This window comes from Carcharodon carcharias, chromosome 15 (genome assembly GCF_017639515.1).
Source record: "Carcharodon carcharias isolate sCarCar2 chromosome 15, sCarCar2.pri, whole genome shotgun sequence".
In the NCBI taxonomy this organism is placed as follows: Eukaryota; Metazoa; Chordata; class Chondrichthyes; order Lamniformes; family Lamnidae; genus Carcharodon; species Carcharodon carcharias.
Window position 1 is genome coordinate 114230210 of NC_054481.1, and position 17512 is coordinate 114247721.

The 17512-nt window shown below is 44.8% G+C and overlaps 1 protein-coding gene across 1 annotated transcript; it reads right to left on the reverse strand.

Moving 5' to 3' along the window:
• Nucleotides 1–2650: 2650 nt before the first annotated feature.
• klhl21 (kelch-like family member 21) lies at nucleotides 2651–15676 on the reverse strand. The gene is made up of 4 exons (XM_041207201.1): nucleotides 14146–15676; nucleotides 9204–9609; nucleotides 5563–5635; nucleotides 2651–5202 (listed from the first exon to the last, which is right to left on the reverse strand). Exons 1-4 carry the CDS (start codon nucleotides 15170–15172, stop codon nucleotides 4897–4899), a joined length of 1812 nt encoding a protein of 603 aa, XP_041063135.1. The 5' UTR covers nucleotides 15173–15676; the 3' UTR covers nucleotides 2651–4896.
• Between the last annotated feature and the right edge of the window lie 1836 nt (nucleotides 15677–17512).

Sequence of the window (17512 nt, forward strand, 5' to 3'; positions counted from 1 at the left end):
ATGGAAATATGTTTGGAGCCTCCTCCAATTAATTGTCCTCTGCCATTCAGGATTGCAGAGCTTTTATCCTGTTGGCTGAGGAATCTATTGGCTCTGGCTATTACATGATGCCTCAGCTGTTTGGCATGCAAGTAGCCCTGTGTCAAAGCTACACCAGGTTGATCTCTCATTTTTAAATATGCCTGCCTGCTGCTGCTCTTGGTACACTCTCCTGCACTTCAAGATCCCTGTTCCAGTTCTTTGGTGGTGCTGGTTGAGGGATAAATGTTGACCAGGATATGAGGAGAAAATGGGTGCTGTTATTTGCCCAATTCCCCCACCATCTCATCTGGGTACATGCAAGATGCTTTAGCTCCATTTTCCTCCTCTCAAGCATTGATGTATAGTTGTACTTAGCAACAGAATGGAAATTGAACATCCATGGACTTCCCTTCATGGTTCTACCTTCCCCATACCTAAATTCCTCCAGCCCCACAACCCTCTCCCCAGACTCCAGCTTCTTGCGACCTGCATCCTGTAATTGGCAGTCAGGCCTTCAGCTGTCTGGTACCATACCCTGGACTTCCCTCTGTAAACTTCTCCACCAAGCTTTTGGTTAATTCTAATCTCTCTCTCCTCCTCCAATGGCTCTGCATTGCTATATAACCCTAAGCAGTGTCTGCATTAAAAACTTGCTATATAAATTAAGATTCAGCAGCTTTCTCACTGAATGAGAATGGCTTAACCATCCACAGTGGGTTTCACTGCCATCTAGTGGTTACATGCTTGACCTGCAAAACAATAAGAGAGACTACATTCAAAATAGGAAATACTGAAAAGTCAGGAAGTCTGGTAACATCTGTGAAGACAGAAAGAGTTAACTTCTCAAGTTATTACAAACAGTAAAACCATTGGAAGAATAGAACTTCAAGATAAAGTGTTACTGGCAGTGAATGAAACACTGAAGAAAAAAATATTGCAGGTTGTGGAAAACAAAAAATGCTGGATTTGTACAACAGGAGCATCAGATTTGTGCATTCAGGATTTATGTGCAAGGCTTTAGGAGCTCATGGCCTTTTTTCATTAATATAATTCAACAAAAATTTTTTTTTAGAGTGTCTTAAAGGTTTGTGTGTTTAAAGAGACACTATTCCCCATAGGGAATGAGTTTCTGATCTGAGTAACTACTGTCTAATCAGGAAAAAAAAGGTGCAAAAAAGAACATTTTCTCCACTTTTCCTCAGTTCCATAGGCAACACCCAACCTCTAGTGCCTCAATAAAGACTCCGCTCTTCATGTTTGAATCTAGAAGGAGAAACAATCAGAGGAAATCATCTCAACCCTAGCCTGCTCTTCTCTTCAATGCCTTCTAAATAAGTGATAGTGAACAGGATGGGAACCCTGGCTGACTTAGTTTTTTCATCTTAAAGATCCTGTGGCACTATTCAATGATTCAGTGATGACTAAGGCGAGCAACATTCTTCTCAAACAACAAAAATAGATTAACTGGTCATTAGTGTTATTGCTTAAAATGGGATCTTGCTCTGTGCAAAATGGCTACTGCATTTGACAACCTTAAAAATAAGTCACTACACTAGTTGAGAAAGAATTAACAGAAGGCACTATTATGGACCGAGACAGGATGAGTGTGCAGTTAATTCTAGCCCCATTTCTCCACAGGTCGTAACAATAGTTTAAATGTTTAATTCACCCACAAAACTAGCCATTTGTTACCCTTTGATACTGTTACTCCCAGCATAAAAAGACTCACACCAGGTATCCTTCAGTAAGCACAAAAAAATTAAAATAGACTAGTTTTTTAAAAAACCAAGTTAATAAACTAGTTAGCATACAAGTTGTAGTTTAGAAATGTAATGATTTTCCCCATTTAAAAAAGATATTCAAACCCCCATACACGTTCACGCAAACAGTTCCCTGCAGAGGCTGGAGGATGGGAATGTTTCTTTTAAAAGGATAAAATTCAAAGAGATCTCAACACTGTCATCTAACAGAATTCTGGTCACAATAGGTCTTGAAGTTCTTTCAGATGGATTTGTTAGTGAAACAGACTTTCAAAAAAAAAAACCTATAAGTTATCCTGTTGAGACGTTTCTGACGAAGGTTTAACACAAAAGGTGGGGCAGAGAGTGGGAAAGTGCGTCTTTTCCTTGCAGCTTGTTTCTAAGGCACACACCCACATACTCCCTCTGACAGAGTTTTAAAGGCTAAGATGTTCAAAGAATACTCGTCTCAGGCCAGGTGTTTTTAAACCAATTAGCAACGGTCTTTTAGCCTGGCAACAGCAGTTCTTCGGTAACTTAGATATACAAAAGTATCTCTTCCCTTTCCAGGTGTTCCCCACTAGGCATCGACCTTGACCCATGGTTTCTTGGAGAATAGCATGTTCACAGCCCCGAATTAATATTGCAAACTTTAAAAACTCAGGAGGAAGAACGTCCAAAATTCAATTCAAATTTTCCAAAAACAGGTTCCTCACAGCACTCTGTAAATGCAAGTATTTATCTCGATGGGAATGGTGTTGGACCTCCATGTTTGTTTCACATTCACAGTCAGAAAGGAAAATTTTATCCCATGACTGCATTAAAGTGACAAAGACTTGATATTAAGTCAGCAATAAACTAGTTTGACCAAAACAAATCAAGCTAAATCCTTGAGTAAACGCATTTTATTTTAGTGGAATTTGTGTTGTACAACTTCTCAATGTAAACTACAATTGTGTGTGTACAATAAGCCACAACACTTAAAATAAAAAGACACACATTAAAACTAGAGATAAAAGCAGGAAGTGTTTGAAATTCACAGAATCTGAAAGAAAACTATTTGCCCCAACTTGGAAAATAATTGTATCGATTTTCTCTTTCAAGGTGCTCTTTTCTAGATTCAAGAGTTCAAAATCTGATTCAGATAATTTTTTTTAAAAATGAGCCACTCCTGCTCCAACAACTAAAAGTTTATCCAAATTGAGTTGAGCTCTACAGATCAACAAAAGCACTGGTTCCATCCTAGGTCTGTACTAAGCTTAACTTAGCCACAGAGCAGTGGGGATGTTGGAATTGGCATCAGTGCGCTGGACCAAAGAGGAGAGAGAGAAAAAAAAAACAAGTAGGGGCTCCTGCTCCCAATTGTATTTACTGGGCGAGGAGGACAGCATCAGCCCTGGCCGCGATCAAATAACCTGCCAACACTCACATGAGAAATGGTCGAGTTGGATGAGGGAGCAATCGCTGCTGCAATCTGTACCCCAGTGAGAGGCAGTGTCTTCAGGACAGAAAAGGGTGAAAGGTAAAGAGAGCAATAACCAAAACTCCTACTACACATTTAACATGTGTTCCTGATGAAATATTTCATACAATTGGACTCCGAATATTGTCAGCAGCAAATAATTACATCATTTGTTTCACGTTCTGTTCAAGTTACCTCAAACAGACATTGGGAACATTTACTTCCAAATTCCAAAAGAACTACAAACGAACAGCCATGTCTTTCTATCTGGTAGCCAATTCTGAATTAGTGACTCTGGAATATTTAATTGCATTATCTCTACTGCTCTATAAATAGAAATATATATATATATAAAAAACTAAATATATACCCCATCCCTTTTGCCTACTCAAGTAATGGAGAAGGTAGATGAGCTGTTCTGGAACAAGCTTTTAGCAGGCAGCATTACTGGGACACAGGAACTCCCCAGCAGATTCTGTCCTTCCAAACCAGAGTTCTTTTTTAAACACCAGGGCAAAATACTGTGGATAACAAGCTGAGGCGGGTGGGGTCGGTGACAGGGCAGCAATTTGAGGTGAATTAAAAGATATCCCACAGGATTAAAGTGCACCAGTACCAAATTGCCATCTCCAAGGCAGCAAGACCCCAATTCTACATTCCAAACAAGCCGTTCTCCGCTGCACAGATTTGCTCACTTGGTGTTGGGAGATTTTAATCGGATCAGATCCAGCCTTAACAAAATGCAGCAGTCAGTACCTTCAATGAGCTTTTGGAAAGCTGTTTGGAGCTAGCAGAGCTTCCAATTGGAACTCGCTTCACTTCTCCTTCGCGTAAACATTAAACACTGGATTATATTATGTGTCTTCATTAAAAGCCAGGAAACAGCACAAAGCATGTTCACCTGGTTCTTCATTCTATTCCAATGCACTCATAGAAAACGTAAAAACAGTAAAAATATAGTGGACTTCATGGGGCTGGAACAAAATACAAAGCTCAAAATAGTTGAGTGCTAAACCAAGGCTCTGTCTGCCTGTGCAGATAGACCATCAAGATCCTGTAGACTACTTGAAGGACAGGGAGTTCTGTGGTCCCGTCCTCCACAATATTCTCCCCTCAAACTACAACTAAAACCACATCAAGTGTGTTGCTGTTCGTACGTTCTTGCTGTGCACAGAATGGTTGCCTCATTATCTTACATCGTTGCACTTCAAAAGTAAATTAATTGCAAGTGAAGAGTTTTTGCGATGCTATCAGGCGCTATATAAAGGCAAGTCTTTCTTTCTTAACCAATGCTTTGTAACAAGCATATGTCCAAGGGAGGAGACAAAACTGTCATATCTCCTCACTCAGCAGAATCGGTCAACAGATACAGTGAAACCTGCCAGATTAAACACAGCCAGCAGCCAATAGCAGGAGGCAGGTAGTGATGGTGGAACCCTGCCAACATCAGCAATTTTAGTCAGAACCCAATCCAACTGGGAGCAGTTACTGCTTATGGTCCAACAAGGACAAGTTTTAAAAAAATAAACTGGGAAAGACCATTGTCCAGTTGACATGTGCAATTCACAATAGAAGGTGAGCTTTTTGAAACGTGTTAGAAACCAGCTGGTTTTGGTGAAAATCTGAGCAGGTTTCACTGTCCAGGTTTCAGCCTTCACTCCAATCTGGTCAGTGCTATAGGCGGAGGTTCTCATTGTGAAGGTGTCTTCGATATCGGGCCAGATTCAGGACATTTATTTCATTGTTATGATTGTCGTTCATGGTCCCTTCGAAGGTAACCCGGGCAGTGGGCATGAACTGCCGGAAGATACTGACAGTCCCGTGCCAGAAAGTGGGCTGTGGGAGTCGCCCCACAATGCTCCAGATGCCAGTCTGAAAATCGTAGCTTTCGATTATGTCAGATAGTTCAAACGTGTTGTCGTAGCCACCGGAGACAACCAACTTCCCCCCGAGAGCAGCAACACTGCCCCCAACGTGGACCTGCAATGTAGAAAAAACAAGATTGACATACACAAATCAGCACAAGGAAATATCCTAAACTGCTCAGAGATTGGGAGGAGAGGGATATGGAACTAAAACACCTCAACCATTCAAGCAATGATCTTTAAAAAAAAAACTCATTCCGGTTTTTAAATCCCTCCAATACTCTTTTCCCTCCCTACCTTGACCACCTCCTCCCAGGTCTACATCCCAGCCCCTTCACTCCACCTCACCCCACGTTCTCTCCTCCCACACCACCCAGCTACCACTTAATTCCATACTAACGCAAAGGTTTGTCTGATTTTACTGCAGCTGGTCACAATCTCTTTACTGTACCACCCACACCCACCACTCTCGTACCTGATTCATGGGCGGGATTTTGTCCCATTCATTCTTTATTGGGTTATACACATCAACTTCTGAAGAATCATCCCTGTGGAGAGAAAGGAAAAAGACTAGGGTTTAACAATCAGCCCAAATGCCGTCAGTATATAACCAGGGACATAATACCTTGACAAATATGTGTATCCACATACAGACACTTAGATAAAACTCTTCAGTACGAACATACAAAATAGGAGAAGATGACCAGTTGGCCCCTCGAGCCCACTCTGCCATTCATTAAAATCATGGCTGATCTGAGTGTTTGAAATTTCACGTCCCCGTCTACCTCCCATAACCTATGATTCCCTTGCCTAACAAGAATCTACCTCGGCCTTAAAAATATTCAATGACCCCACCTCCACCGTCATCTGAGGCAGAGTGTTTCAAAGTCGCCCAACCCTCAGAAAAAAATTCTCCTCGTCTCTGTCCTAAAAGGGCAATCCCTAATTTTAAAACAGTTCCCCGTAGTTCTGGGCTTACCCACAAGAGGAAACATCCTTTCCACGTCCACTTTGTCAAGACCATTCAGGGTCCATTTTTATACCTTACTGGTATTTTGTTCTATTCTGGGGGGGGGGGGGTGGTGGGGTGGATGGCTTGCATTTATATAGAACCTTTCACAGCCTTGGGACACCCCAAAGTGCTTTGCAGCCAATGGAGTCATTTTGAAGTGTAGTCACTGTTGTAATGTTGGGAAATGCAGCAGCCAGTTTGCACACAGCAAGTCCCCGCAAACAGCAATGAGGTAACTGATCAGATCATCTGTTTTGGTGTTATTATTTGCGGCATCACCAAAAAATGCACATGATTCTGTGGCACCAAAACTAAAATGCTAGATGCAATTTATTAAAAAAATTACTCACACTCAAGATTCAGTGTCACCTGCAGAAGGTTAAACACGGGTAAGGAAATTAAAAATCAAACTGTCAGCAGGTGTAGAAATACAATGCCTTTACAAAAGGTTTTTGGGAGTTGATGAGATCAGTGAAATGGTAATTTTGGAATAGTTTTAATGACCTTCATCCTACCACTTAAAGTGCATCTCCTCTCCTCTTCAGCTTAGTCAGTACAGTTCTTAAGTTAGTCAATCCTGCCTAAGTGGTGTTAATGATGCTGTAATTGACCTTCACACCCTTATTTTGAGAGGGAGAGGAGTTGGAAAACACAGGGTCCCCATTCCTAAGGCACCTCCTACCCCAGTCTGTGCGTGGATGTTAGGTTCAGGCTTGGCTATACAGCCCTCCTGAGATCCAATTGCCCGTGGACACTCATTGTTTGGGCTCACAGCCAGGCAGTGGATATTTGGGTAAGGTACCGGCATTTGTGAAATCGAAACCAAGCACAGTCATCACCTTCAGGAGGGTGGGAGAAAACAAGCAAAGTAAATGAATCAGAATTTATGCAGCAAACAACATGATTAGGTAACAGTTGTTGCTAACGTCTGAAAACAAACTCCCCTGTCCCTATGTAATTTGGGTCCACTTGTTTATTCAGTCAGTGTCTGACAGCAGCAGGTGGTGTGGCAGCTCCTGCTCCCTTCCACTGCGTGATCAGAGAGGAGGGGCGACAAGGAGACGCTGTTTAAAAACATAAGTTGTGGCAATCAGGAATGCACTGCTTGAAAGGGCAATGGAAGCAGATTCAATAGTAAACTTTCAAATATTTGAAAAGGAAAAATGTGCAGGGCAATGGGGAAAGAGCAAGGGAGTGGGACTAATTGGATAGCTCTTTCAAAGAACTGACTTCGGAATGAAGAGCTGAATGCTTTCTTTCTGTGCTGCGTGATTCCGTGAAACAGGCACAGCTGTTATACGTTAAAAAGAAACGGGTAACTGAGAGGATCAAGGGCCATTTGACTGCAGACAAAAATTCCACCAAACATTGAAGTCCACAAACCCAGTCTGATCAATGGAAACCAGGCATCCTGTGTCACTCAGTCAGAGTTGTTCCAAAATGAAATTGTTTTATATTCCAGGCTTCACAGCCCCTAGCCCAGGTTCCACTTTGATTCATGACTATGTTAGCTGGGACAATAATAGGATGGGGGGAGCAGGTGACAGGAAGCACAGGTTGAGCTTCACCATTGATCAGCCTGCTGTGTCCAAGATTCATGTCTTCATTGGGTCATTTGGGTGAACAGAATAGACACAGGTCACAGATAATGTTTGAATCCCTGTTACCATTTAACTCCCAGGTATGTCACATTGCTGATACCAACAGACCTTGGCATTCAGAGTTAGAATTTAGTCAACAATTCCTAGCAATGAGTAAATAATGGGAAACTATTTCCAATGGCTGAAGACTTGATAACCAGAGGGAATAGATTTAAGACACGTGAGAGAAGAGGTAAAACTTCTTCATGCAGCGAGTGGTCAGGATTTGGAAAGCACTGATATAAACGGTGGTAGATACTGATTCAATAGGAACCTGCAAAAAGGGAGTTGGATAAATACTTGAAGGAGAAAAATTTACAGGGATATGGGGCATGAGCGGGGGAGTGGAACCAGCTGCATTGCTCTTCAAAAGAACCAGTGCAGGTATAATGGGCTGAATGGCCTCCTTCTATGCTGTACTATTCTATGATTATAAAATTGGCTATACTTTAAATTATTAATTGACTGTAAATGCTTTGAGATATCCCTGGGCCATGAAAGGTGCTATACAAATGCACGTCCTTTCTTTACATCAATGAAGACAATTCCAAGATTGCCCCAGCCATTCCCAAACCTCCAGGCCAATTACATTTAAACAAATTAGTTGATAAAGAGAGATGCAAATACAATAGAATTTCTTGGCCAAGGTTGCAGGCCTCAAGGATCATGGGCTGTAGTGTGAACACCATTTGCTCTGGTGATGAAAGACTACTTCAGAAATTCTGGAAGACTGTTGCTAGAATTGGGCACGGAGAGGGAAAAGAAGGAAATGTGGAATAGACAGCTGGAATGATGCAAGTGGATGAGTCACTGATGTGAATGTCACAACCATCTTCCATGGGAGGGTTGCTGGAAGCTCCTGATTTATGATGTGGCTCAGCCATTTGAAAGCGATCTGTTGAATATTGAAAACAACTGGATGTCTATTCCACATCACATACCCTGTGAAATCAAATTAGCGTTCATACATCAGAGTCTTACTGCACAGGAGGTCATTTGGCCCATCATACCTGTGCCTCTCACTGAATCGGGGAATCTATAATGACTTTGAATCACTCAAAAATCTGGAAATAAGTCTAAGAGTAGACACACCAATCTCCCTAATCAGGAGTGAATCTAGTCACATCCATGTATATCTGTGAAACTATCAAGGGAAGGGAAGCTGAACAGTGCATGTCTGTGTATACGTGCATGTGGACAGAAGAGAAAGGGGCGTGCATGTATACATGGAGCTGGCAGACAAATAGGATCAGGTTGTGATGCCAGCAGAGTTTCTTGGCCTGAAACTCACTTATGATGCACAGAGACCAAAGCAAGGTCCAGATGTGGAGATGGCACCTGTGGAGCAACAACAGGAGTAGAGGGTAAGCCTCACTCCCAAAGGTTTATGGCACTCCTGTTTATGGACACTGCCTTTATTTACAGCCAACGCTTTACCACACAGTGCAACCTATTTAAACTCACCGCACAAAGTAGATCAGTCCATTGAGAGTCACCGTCTTTGGCACAAACGACCATGGAGGCAATGAGCCGCAAACCACGACACTCCAGGAGTCAGTCTCAGGGTTGTAGCACTGAATGGCCATCGACTCTTTGCCAGTGAGAGTGCCAATGGCATAGAGTTTGCCCCGGCAGGCTGTAGTCGAGCAGTTCTCCATGGGGAAGGGCATAGGTTGCAGGGCCTCCCAGCTGTCGATACTGTGATCGTAGCGCTCCAGGCTGTCATGGGCGATAATGTAGATGTGGCCTTTGAGTACCACGGAGCTATGATATTCTCGGGCTTGCAGCATGGGCGATACCTCAGTCCATTCGTTCACACTGGAATTGTAACGCCACACACAGTCGTACAGCGATGTCCCATCAGAACCACCTGTTAGACAAAAACAGACACAATGAAGACACAGCACTCACTGACTCTTCCTTTCCTTCCCATGACCAGATGGCTGGCCATTCTTCATAAAAGCAAAATAGTGCGGATGCTGGAAATCTGAAATGAAAACTGAAAATGCTGGAAAAACTCAGCAGGTCTAACAGCATCTGTGGAGAGAGAAATGGAGTTAACGCTGAGTCTGTATGACTGCATGAGCTCTGAAGAAGTCATACAGACTCAAAACGTTAATGCATCTCCACAGATGCTGTCAGACCTGCTGAGTGTTTCCAGCATTTTCTGTTGGCCGTTCTTTATGCCACAGTAGCTCTCTCACCTTGGAGTCAGAAGGTTGTGGGCTCAAGTCTCACTCCACAGGCTTATAGTCTGACACTCCCAGTGCCAGTAATGGAGTGCTGCACTATTGGAGGTGCCGCCCTTCGGATGAGATTTTAAACCAAGGCCCTGCATACCCTCTCAGGTGGGTGTTAAAGACACCATGGAACTGTTATGAAGAACAGCAGGGGAGATATCCCTGGTACTATGGCAATATTTATCCCTCAATTAACAGCACTAAAACAGATTATCGCGTCATTATCACTTTGCTGTTTGTGGGATCTTGCTATGTGCAAATTTCCTACATTAGAAAATTATTAATTTCAAAAAGTATTTCATTGGCTGTAAAGTCCTTTGGGACATCCTGAGGTTGTGAAAGGTGCTATAAAAATGTAAGTCTTTGATGGGCTGAGGTGGGCCATCTGACTATGGCAGCATTGCTGCCAAGCTCAATGGTCAAACTAACACTCTCCATAATTTACAGCCCAGAAAGAGGCCATTTTACCCATCATATCTGTGCTGGCTGGAGAAATCCAAACTCCATCCCACTCTCCCCGTATCTTCCCCTGCTTCAAATATTAATCCAATTTTCTCCTTAAAAAAATGCAATGGTCTCCGCCTCCAGCACTCCCTGGAGCAAAGCAGTTCATTGTCCAACTGCTCTTCTGTGTAAAGAAACTTTTCCTGAATTCTATCCTCTCTCTGAGTAACAATTATAAATTGATGACCCTCATCACTGATTCTCCCAATTAGAAGCAGTCCTTCCCTGTTCACTCTATAAAACTACTCAATTTTAAAAACCTCTTAAATGTTTTGGCTTTTTCTGCTTCAATGGAGTACCCCAGTATCTCCGGTTTCTCCTCACAACCATGGTTCATCATCTCTGGCATCAAAGCTCTCCTCATCTTTTAAGTGACTCCCTGTAATCAGTGCTGCTAGTGACCTAATCATTGCCTTTTCTAAAAATTGATCATTTCCCTCTTTGCCCTCTACCTCGGTGATCTTGTTTATGAAATGCGGAACACTGCTGACATCAGGTCTGAAAGACAATTAGCAGCAGGAACTCTGGCTGAGACCAGCCAACTCAGCACAAACCTGGGACCTATTCAGGGCTGGGTGTACTACTCTGTCAGACTCCAGCAACACAACAGGCTCAGCCTCCAACTTTCCCCTCACTCCTCAGGGAGCAGCAGTCCTCCACGCAGGATCTGTTTACTGGTGCGGAGTTGCGTCTCAAGCCCTGAGTTGACAAGTCCAGACACAAATACACAACAGGCACTCAGCTCCTCAGCTGAACATAGCGTCCTCAGGAGCCAGGACTGAAAGCAGTCCCAGACGTGGGGTGCATAGCCCACCAAACCCCAGCACAATCATGGAGATTTTTTTTTACTCCCTGAAAATAGCATTTACATGCTGCCTCACTGGTAGCTGCCAGTTAAAAATAAATTCTCAACAAGGATTTCACACAGTAAAAATAACCGCATGGCCAGCTCATGCCGACGTGATCTATATGTAGAGTGAGCACTGAGACAGTAAGGACAGAAATAGTAGGGCAGCATTCCCATCAATGTCACCATGTGTCTGGGCCTTGAGCAACCTCAAGGTTCTATGAATCAAGACCAAAAACTGGGACAGGTCCAATACTGCCCCAGAGGCGTTCTACAGTTAGACTGTTGGCTGCACACTGCATGGTGTACTTAAAACCCACGTTCGGAGCTCTACCTAACTATCCCATATACCAGAAAAAAAACATTTTAATGTTGAAGTCTAATCAATTCACCACCTATGCTGGGTGGGTTGTCCTCCTAGAAGATTTTAAAACAAACAAGATCACCTTGAGGTTGTCTTAATGTAACAACCGAATGGAAACCAACGCAGGATTTAGTTTTGACTTTGTGGGGCTGTGAAGCTAAAGCTCTCTCTCAGGACGAGCAATATAACGGTCTTGGGCCGGGAATGGGCAATACATTTCTGTGACACCCACGTTCTTACCCTAAATTTTAAAAACGCCTGCAGCAGTTTTTATTTTTATTTCAAATGCTTGGTGTTCACAGTTGTGTTCATTTCATCTGGTCTGTGAAGTTTAGACACAAGTATCTGTTTAAGTCAAAGAAATTGTATCAAACTGAAGCGACAGCTGACATTCCTTAAACAGCACCTTCCAAACCCATGACCGCTACCATTCAGAAGGACAAGGGCAGCAAATACATGGGAACACCACCACCTGGAAGTTCCCCTCCAAGCCATCCTGACTTGGTAGTATATCACTATTCCTTCACTATCGCTGGGTCAAATTCCTGGAACTTTCTCTCTAACAGCACTGTGGGTGTAGCTACACCATATGGACTTCAGCAGTTCTAGGCAGCAGCTCACCACCACCTTCTCAAGGGCAATTAGGAATTGGCAACAAATGCTGACCTAGCCAGCGAAACCTACATCCCGAAAAGTGAATAGAAAAAATGGAAGTAATCTGAGGCGTCTTTCAAGCCAATAGAGCAAAGTGTTCTAAGAACACCTTTTGTATAATGCCTAACTTTTAGTTTTGCATGAAAAATTTAATTAATAGTGGTAACTTTGCTTTGCAAACAAATTGCAAGTGCAAACTATTGATCTTGGCCTATACACTAATGGACTACAGTGCTTTAAACATGTAAATTGCCTAGCATTTGCAAACCTATTCTGTTAGATATCTTTTAGTCGATTGACTCAAGTGTCAGCTGTGGCTCAGTGGGTAGTACTTTCACTTTGGAGTCAGAAGGTTGCAGGTTCAAGCCCCCTCCAAGGACCTGAACACACATTCCAGGCAGATACTCCAATGCCAGTACTGAGGGACTGTTGGAAGTATTGTCTTTCAGATGAGACATTAAATTGAGTCCTATCAGCCCTCGAAGAGTTTCCACATCACTTTGTAAAAAAGGGCAGGGGAGTCCTCTCTTGTTTTGTACACTCTTGATTGAGAAGTGATCTAATTGAGATGTTTAGGATGATCAAAAGATTCATTGGGTAGATAGGGACAAACGATTTCCTCTAGTGGCAGAATCCAGGACAACCTTAAAATCCTACAGCACAGAAGACAACTTTGGGCCAACTCAGGCTTTTTCCAAGATCTATCAAATTTGTCCCGCTACCCTGCTTTATTGGCCCCACAGCTCTGTAAACTCCTTCCCTTCAAGTTCAAGTATTTATACAATTCCCCTTTGCAAGTTATACTGAATCTACTTACAATACCCTTTCAGGCAGCGCAACCCAGATCATCATAACTTGGTGTATGAAAAAAAATTCTCATTTCCATTTGCTGTTTTGTCAACTATCTTAAATTTGTAACAAAAACAGAATTACCTGGAAAAACTCAGCAAGTTCGCTCAGTTCTGTCAAAGGATCATGAGGACTCGAAACGTCAACTCTTTTCTTCTCCATCGATGCTGCCAGACCTGCTGAGTTTTTCCAGATAATTCCTTTTTTGTTTTGGATTTCCAGCATCCGCAGTTTTTTGTTTTTATCTTAAATTTGTGTTCCCTGGTCACTGGCGCTCCTGCCAATGGAAATAGTTTCTCCTTATTTACTCGATCAAAACCCTTCATAATGTTTAAACCTCTATTAAATCTCTCCTTAATCGTTTCCTCGCCAAGGGGTAGAACCCAGCTTCTCCAGCCCACACAACTCAAGACCCTCATCTGAAGGGGGTGTGGGGGGGGTGCACAATCTTAAAATTAAAGAGCTAATTACAGCAATAAAATCAGGAAGCAATTTTGCACACAAGGGCTAATAGAAATCTGAAACTCGTTTCACCATTTCACTCCTGAGCATCCACTGAAGCCTTCAAGATGGGGATGGGAGGCGGGGGGGGGGGGGGGCGGAGAGTAATTGGAATAGCTCCTTTTAAAAAAGTGATGGCTACGGCATCCTTCTCTGCTGGACGGTTGTCCGAGCTGGGGATTTTTGTTGGGTTCAGGGTGTGGAGGGTCTTGGGATCAAAGGCTGGTGGTTTGAGATACACACCCACCATTGTCTAATTGAATGGGAGCAGGGCGGAATGGGCCTAGTCCCGTTACCACGGCAACAGGGACCAGGCTAAAGTACTTCATCAGCCGAGAGTCTCTTGGGAGCGGGCCCGGCCCGGCCCGGCACCCCCCCCCCCCCCACCCACCCCCGCCCGGTGTAAACCTTTCCCCCGGAGCCTCCCCCTGGTATAAACCCTCTTACCGGTCACGTAGATGTCGTTGCCGAAGGCGGTGATGCTGTAGCCTCCGGCCAGGTGGTCGGGGAACTCGGCCAGGTATCGCCACTGGCCGCTCTGCGGGTTGAAGCAATCGACGGTGACCAGCTCGTCGCAGTCCTTGTCGCAGCCGCCCACCACCACCAGAATCTCGGCCAGGCCGGTGGAGGGCCGGGCCCGCATCCGCTCGCACGGGTAGTCGTGGCGGTCGTACTCGGAGGACTGGAAGGCCCGAGCCTGGTGGATGAGCTGGAGGCAGCGGGGGGAGTAATAGACGAGCGGGTCGCTCTCCACGTAGGCCAGCAGGTAGAAGCGGCGGATGAAGGGCAGGCGGACGTGCTCGAAGAGCTCGGGCCAGAAGCGGAGCCGGCGCTTGGGGTCGGCCTTGACCCAGCGGAGGGCCAGCTGGTAGGCCGCCTCCTCCTTGTCGACGTGCAGCCGGTCGTCGGACAGGTACTCGAGCAGCCGGCGCTGGGGCAGGGCCTCGAACTCCTTCTCCTCGGACAGCTCGACGATGTGGCGCAGGATGAAGCGCTTGGCGTTCTCGGCCAGGCCCCGGCAGGCGTAGGCCTCGGCGAACTCCTGGATCTCCAGGCAGTTGGCCACGTCCAGCTGCCGCTCCAGGTAGGCGCAGCAGGCCTCCTTGACCGAGTGGAACTGGAAGAGGTCGGCGGCCCGGGCCAGGGGCTCCACGTTGCCCTGGGTGACGGTCACCTGGCCGGTGTAGGAGAAGTCCAGCAGCAGGCCCAGGACGTCGGCCTTCACCCCGTGCAGCTCCACTCGCTCGGCGTAGCTCTCCTTCAGCCGGCCCGCGAACATGGCCTTGAAGTAGTGGCTGGCGGCCGCCAGCACCGTCCGGTGACACGGAAAGTCCTGGCCGTCCGCCGACAGGGTCATGTCGAAGAACTTGCCCTCCACCCGCAACTCGTTGATGCCCTGCAGGATGTTGAGGGCGTGACTGGGGTCGGAAAAAGGCAACACCGAGGCTTGGGTCAGCGTGTTAGGCCTGTCCATCCTTCTGGGGGTGGGGGGGGGGGATTGGGAATCAAACCATCTGCAATCAGAGAGAGTGAGAGAGATTATTACAGGCGTGAGTGGGCACTCCAGCAGTTTTATAACGGAGACCCAGTCATCCGGCAGGTTATATTTACCAGCAGCTGCAGTCTGCAAATCATCCTGACATTTGCGTTCAATGGATTAAAACTTGGCTGGCTGCAGCCTCTCAAAAACCCAATACTCCCAGCTCAGTCAGCAGACAAAAATCACAGCACAACCTCATGCCCTTCCCTTCCCGATCATGGAAAGAGGACACTTATATGGACGATAAACACCAGCACATATCTGTTGGACCGAACGGCTGCTTCCTGTGCTGTAAAATCTACGTAACTCTTTCCCTCTTTTTTTTTGTTAAAAAGCGTTGCCCTGGGCTCACACTGTCAGCATCAAGAGTGCATTCCTGTCCCACTCCAGGCGCTCCAGCACATAATCTAGGCTGACAGTACCCAGGGAGTGCCACACTGTAGGAGGTCTTTCATCTGAAAGACATGAAGGAGTGAATGTAAAACATCCCATGGCAAGAGCCGGTCAGAGGCTGGGAACCCAAAGCCTGTCCATTGTCTATAAGGCACAAGCCAGGAGTGTGATGGAATACTCTGAAGGGGAGCCATACAGACTCGAAATGTTAACTGTCTTTTTCTTCACAGATGCTGTTAGACCTGCTGAGTTTTTCCAGCATTTTCTGTTTTTTGTGTAATGGAATACTGCCCACTTGCTCCAACACAAAAAAGCCTGTTTGATCAACAACCCTGTCCACTGCCTCAAAACACTTATTCCCTCTACCACCAACTCAGTGGCGGCAGTGTATACTATAAGATGCATTGCAACAACTTGTCAAGTTTTCTTCAACAGCAGCTTCCAAACCCACAGCCTCTACCACCAAAAGGACAAGGGCAACAGACACATGGGAACACTAGCACCTGCAAATTCTCCTCTAAGCCACTCACCATCCTGACTTGGAACTATATTGTCATTCCTTCACTGTCAATGGATCAAATTCCTGGAACTCCCTTCCTAACAGCACAGAGTGTACCTGCACCACATGGACTGCAGCACTTCAGGAAGGTGACTCACCATCACCTTCTCAAGGGCAGTGAGGGATGGAGCAACAATTGCTGGCCTTGCTAGTGACACTCATTCCATGAAAGAATAAAAAGTGTCCTGGTTAATATTTATCTGTCAACCAACATTACCAAAACAAATTTTCTAGTCATTATCACATTGCTGCTTGTGGGATCTTTTTGTATATAATTTGGTTGCTGGGTTTTACACATTATGACAGCAGTTTCATTTCCTGTAAAGCACTTTTGACATTGAGGTCAAGAACAGTGGCATATAAAAGCAAATCTTTCTTTTCTACATTAATAGTAGTCTCATTGAAGACTGAACAAAGGGCAACAAACACTTGCAGCACAAGCACCAGCATAGGCAGCACAAGCACCAGCATAGGCAGCACAAGCACCAGCATAGGCAGCACAAGCACCAGCATAGGCAGCACAAGCACCAGCATAGGCAGCTCAGCGTTACAGTCACTGTACAAGTGGATGTTACCTTTTTCCTCTCCACCTTCCTTGCTTGAGACCAGGACGCCAGGAGGATTTGAATAGAGTCACATGATCTTTTGAAGCCTACCAGAACAGGAAGGCAGGGCCTTGGTTTAAAAGTTCATCCCAAATGACTGCATTTCCCACCATGCAGCACTCCCTCAGTACTGCTGCAGAGTGTTTGTCAGATAAATGTGTTCAAGCCTTGGAGTGGGGCATGAATAGAAAACATTCTAAGGCAGAAATGTGTTACCACAGAGCTAAGTTATCGCCACAGAAGTGTAGAAATTTACAGCACAGGCCAAGGCTATTCAACCCAACAGATCTCTTCCCTCATAGCTCTAAATCATCCTCTACACCAAACCCAATTTTTTCTTAAAGATACAATGGTCACTACTTCATCTGTGTTCTTTGGCAATGTAACCTACGTTTTTGTATAAAGAATATTTTCCTAACTTTTCTGCCCATTTCCTTAAAGTATCGATTTTAAATTATCACTCACTCCCCAAGCAAAGATAATAGTACAACCCTATCAAAACCCTTCTGGAATTATGAACGCCTCTATTAACTCACCTCTTCGCCTCCACTTTTCCAGTGGAAATAGCCTTGGTCTTGCATGTCTGTCCTCATCACTATAGTTTCCCAACCCTAGGACTGGCATCATCATAGGGAACATAGGACTCAGGATCAGGAGTTGGCCATCCGGCCCTTAAGGCTGCTCTGCTATTCAATAAGATCATGGCTGATCTGTTTG

What these genes read in the sequence shown, in the direction of transcription:
- klhl21 (XM_041207201.1), bottom strand. Translation starts at nt 15,172, where the DNA reads ATGGACAGGCCTAACACGCTGACCCAAGCCTCGGTGTTGCCTTTTTCC. An exon ending in CAACGACATCTACGTGACCG is followed by an intron (nt 9,610 to 14,145) that starts GTAAGAGGGTTT and finishes TTTGTCTAACAG; the next exon opens with GTGGTTCTGATGGGACATCG. An exon ending in AAATCCCGCCCATGAATCAG is followed by an intron (nt 5,203 to 5,562) that starts GTACGAGAGTGG and finishes TCTACATTGCAG; the next exon opens with GTCCACGTTGGGGGCAGTGT.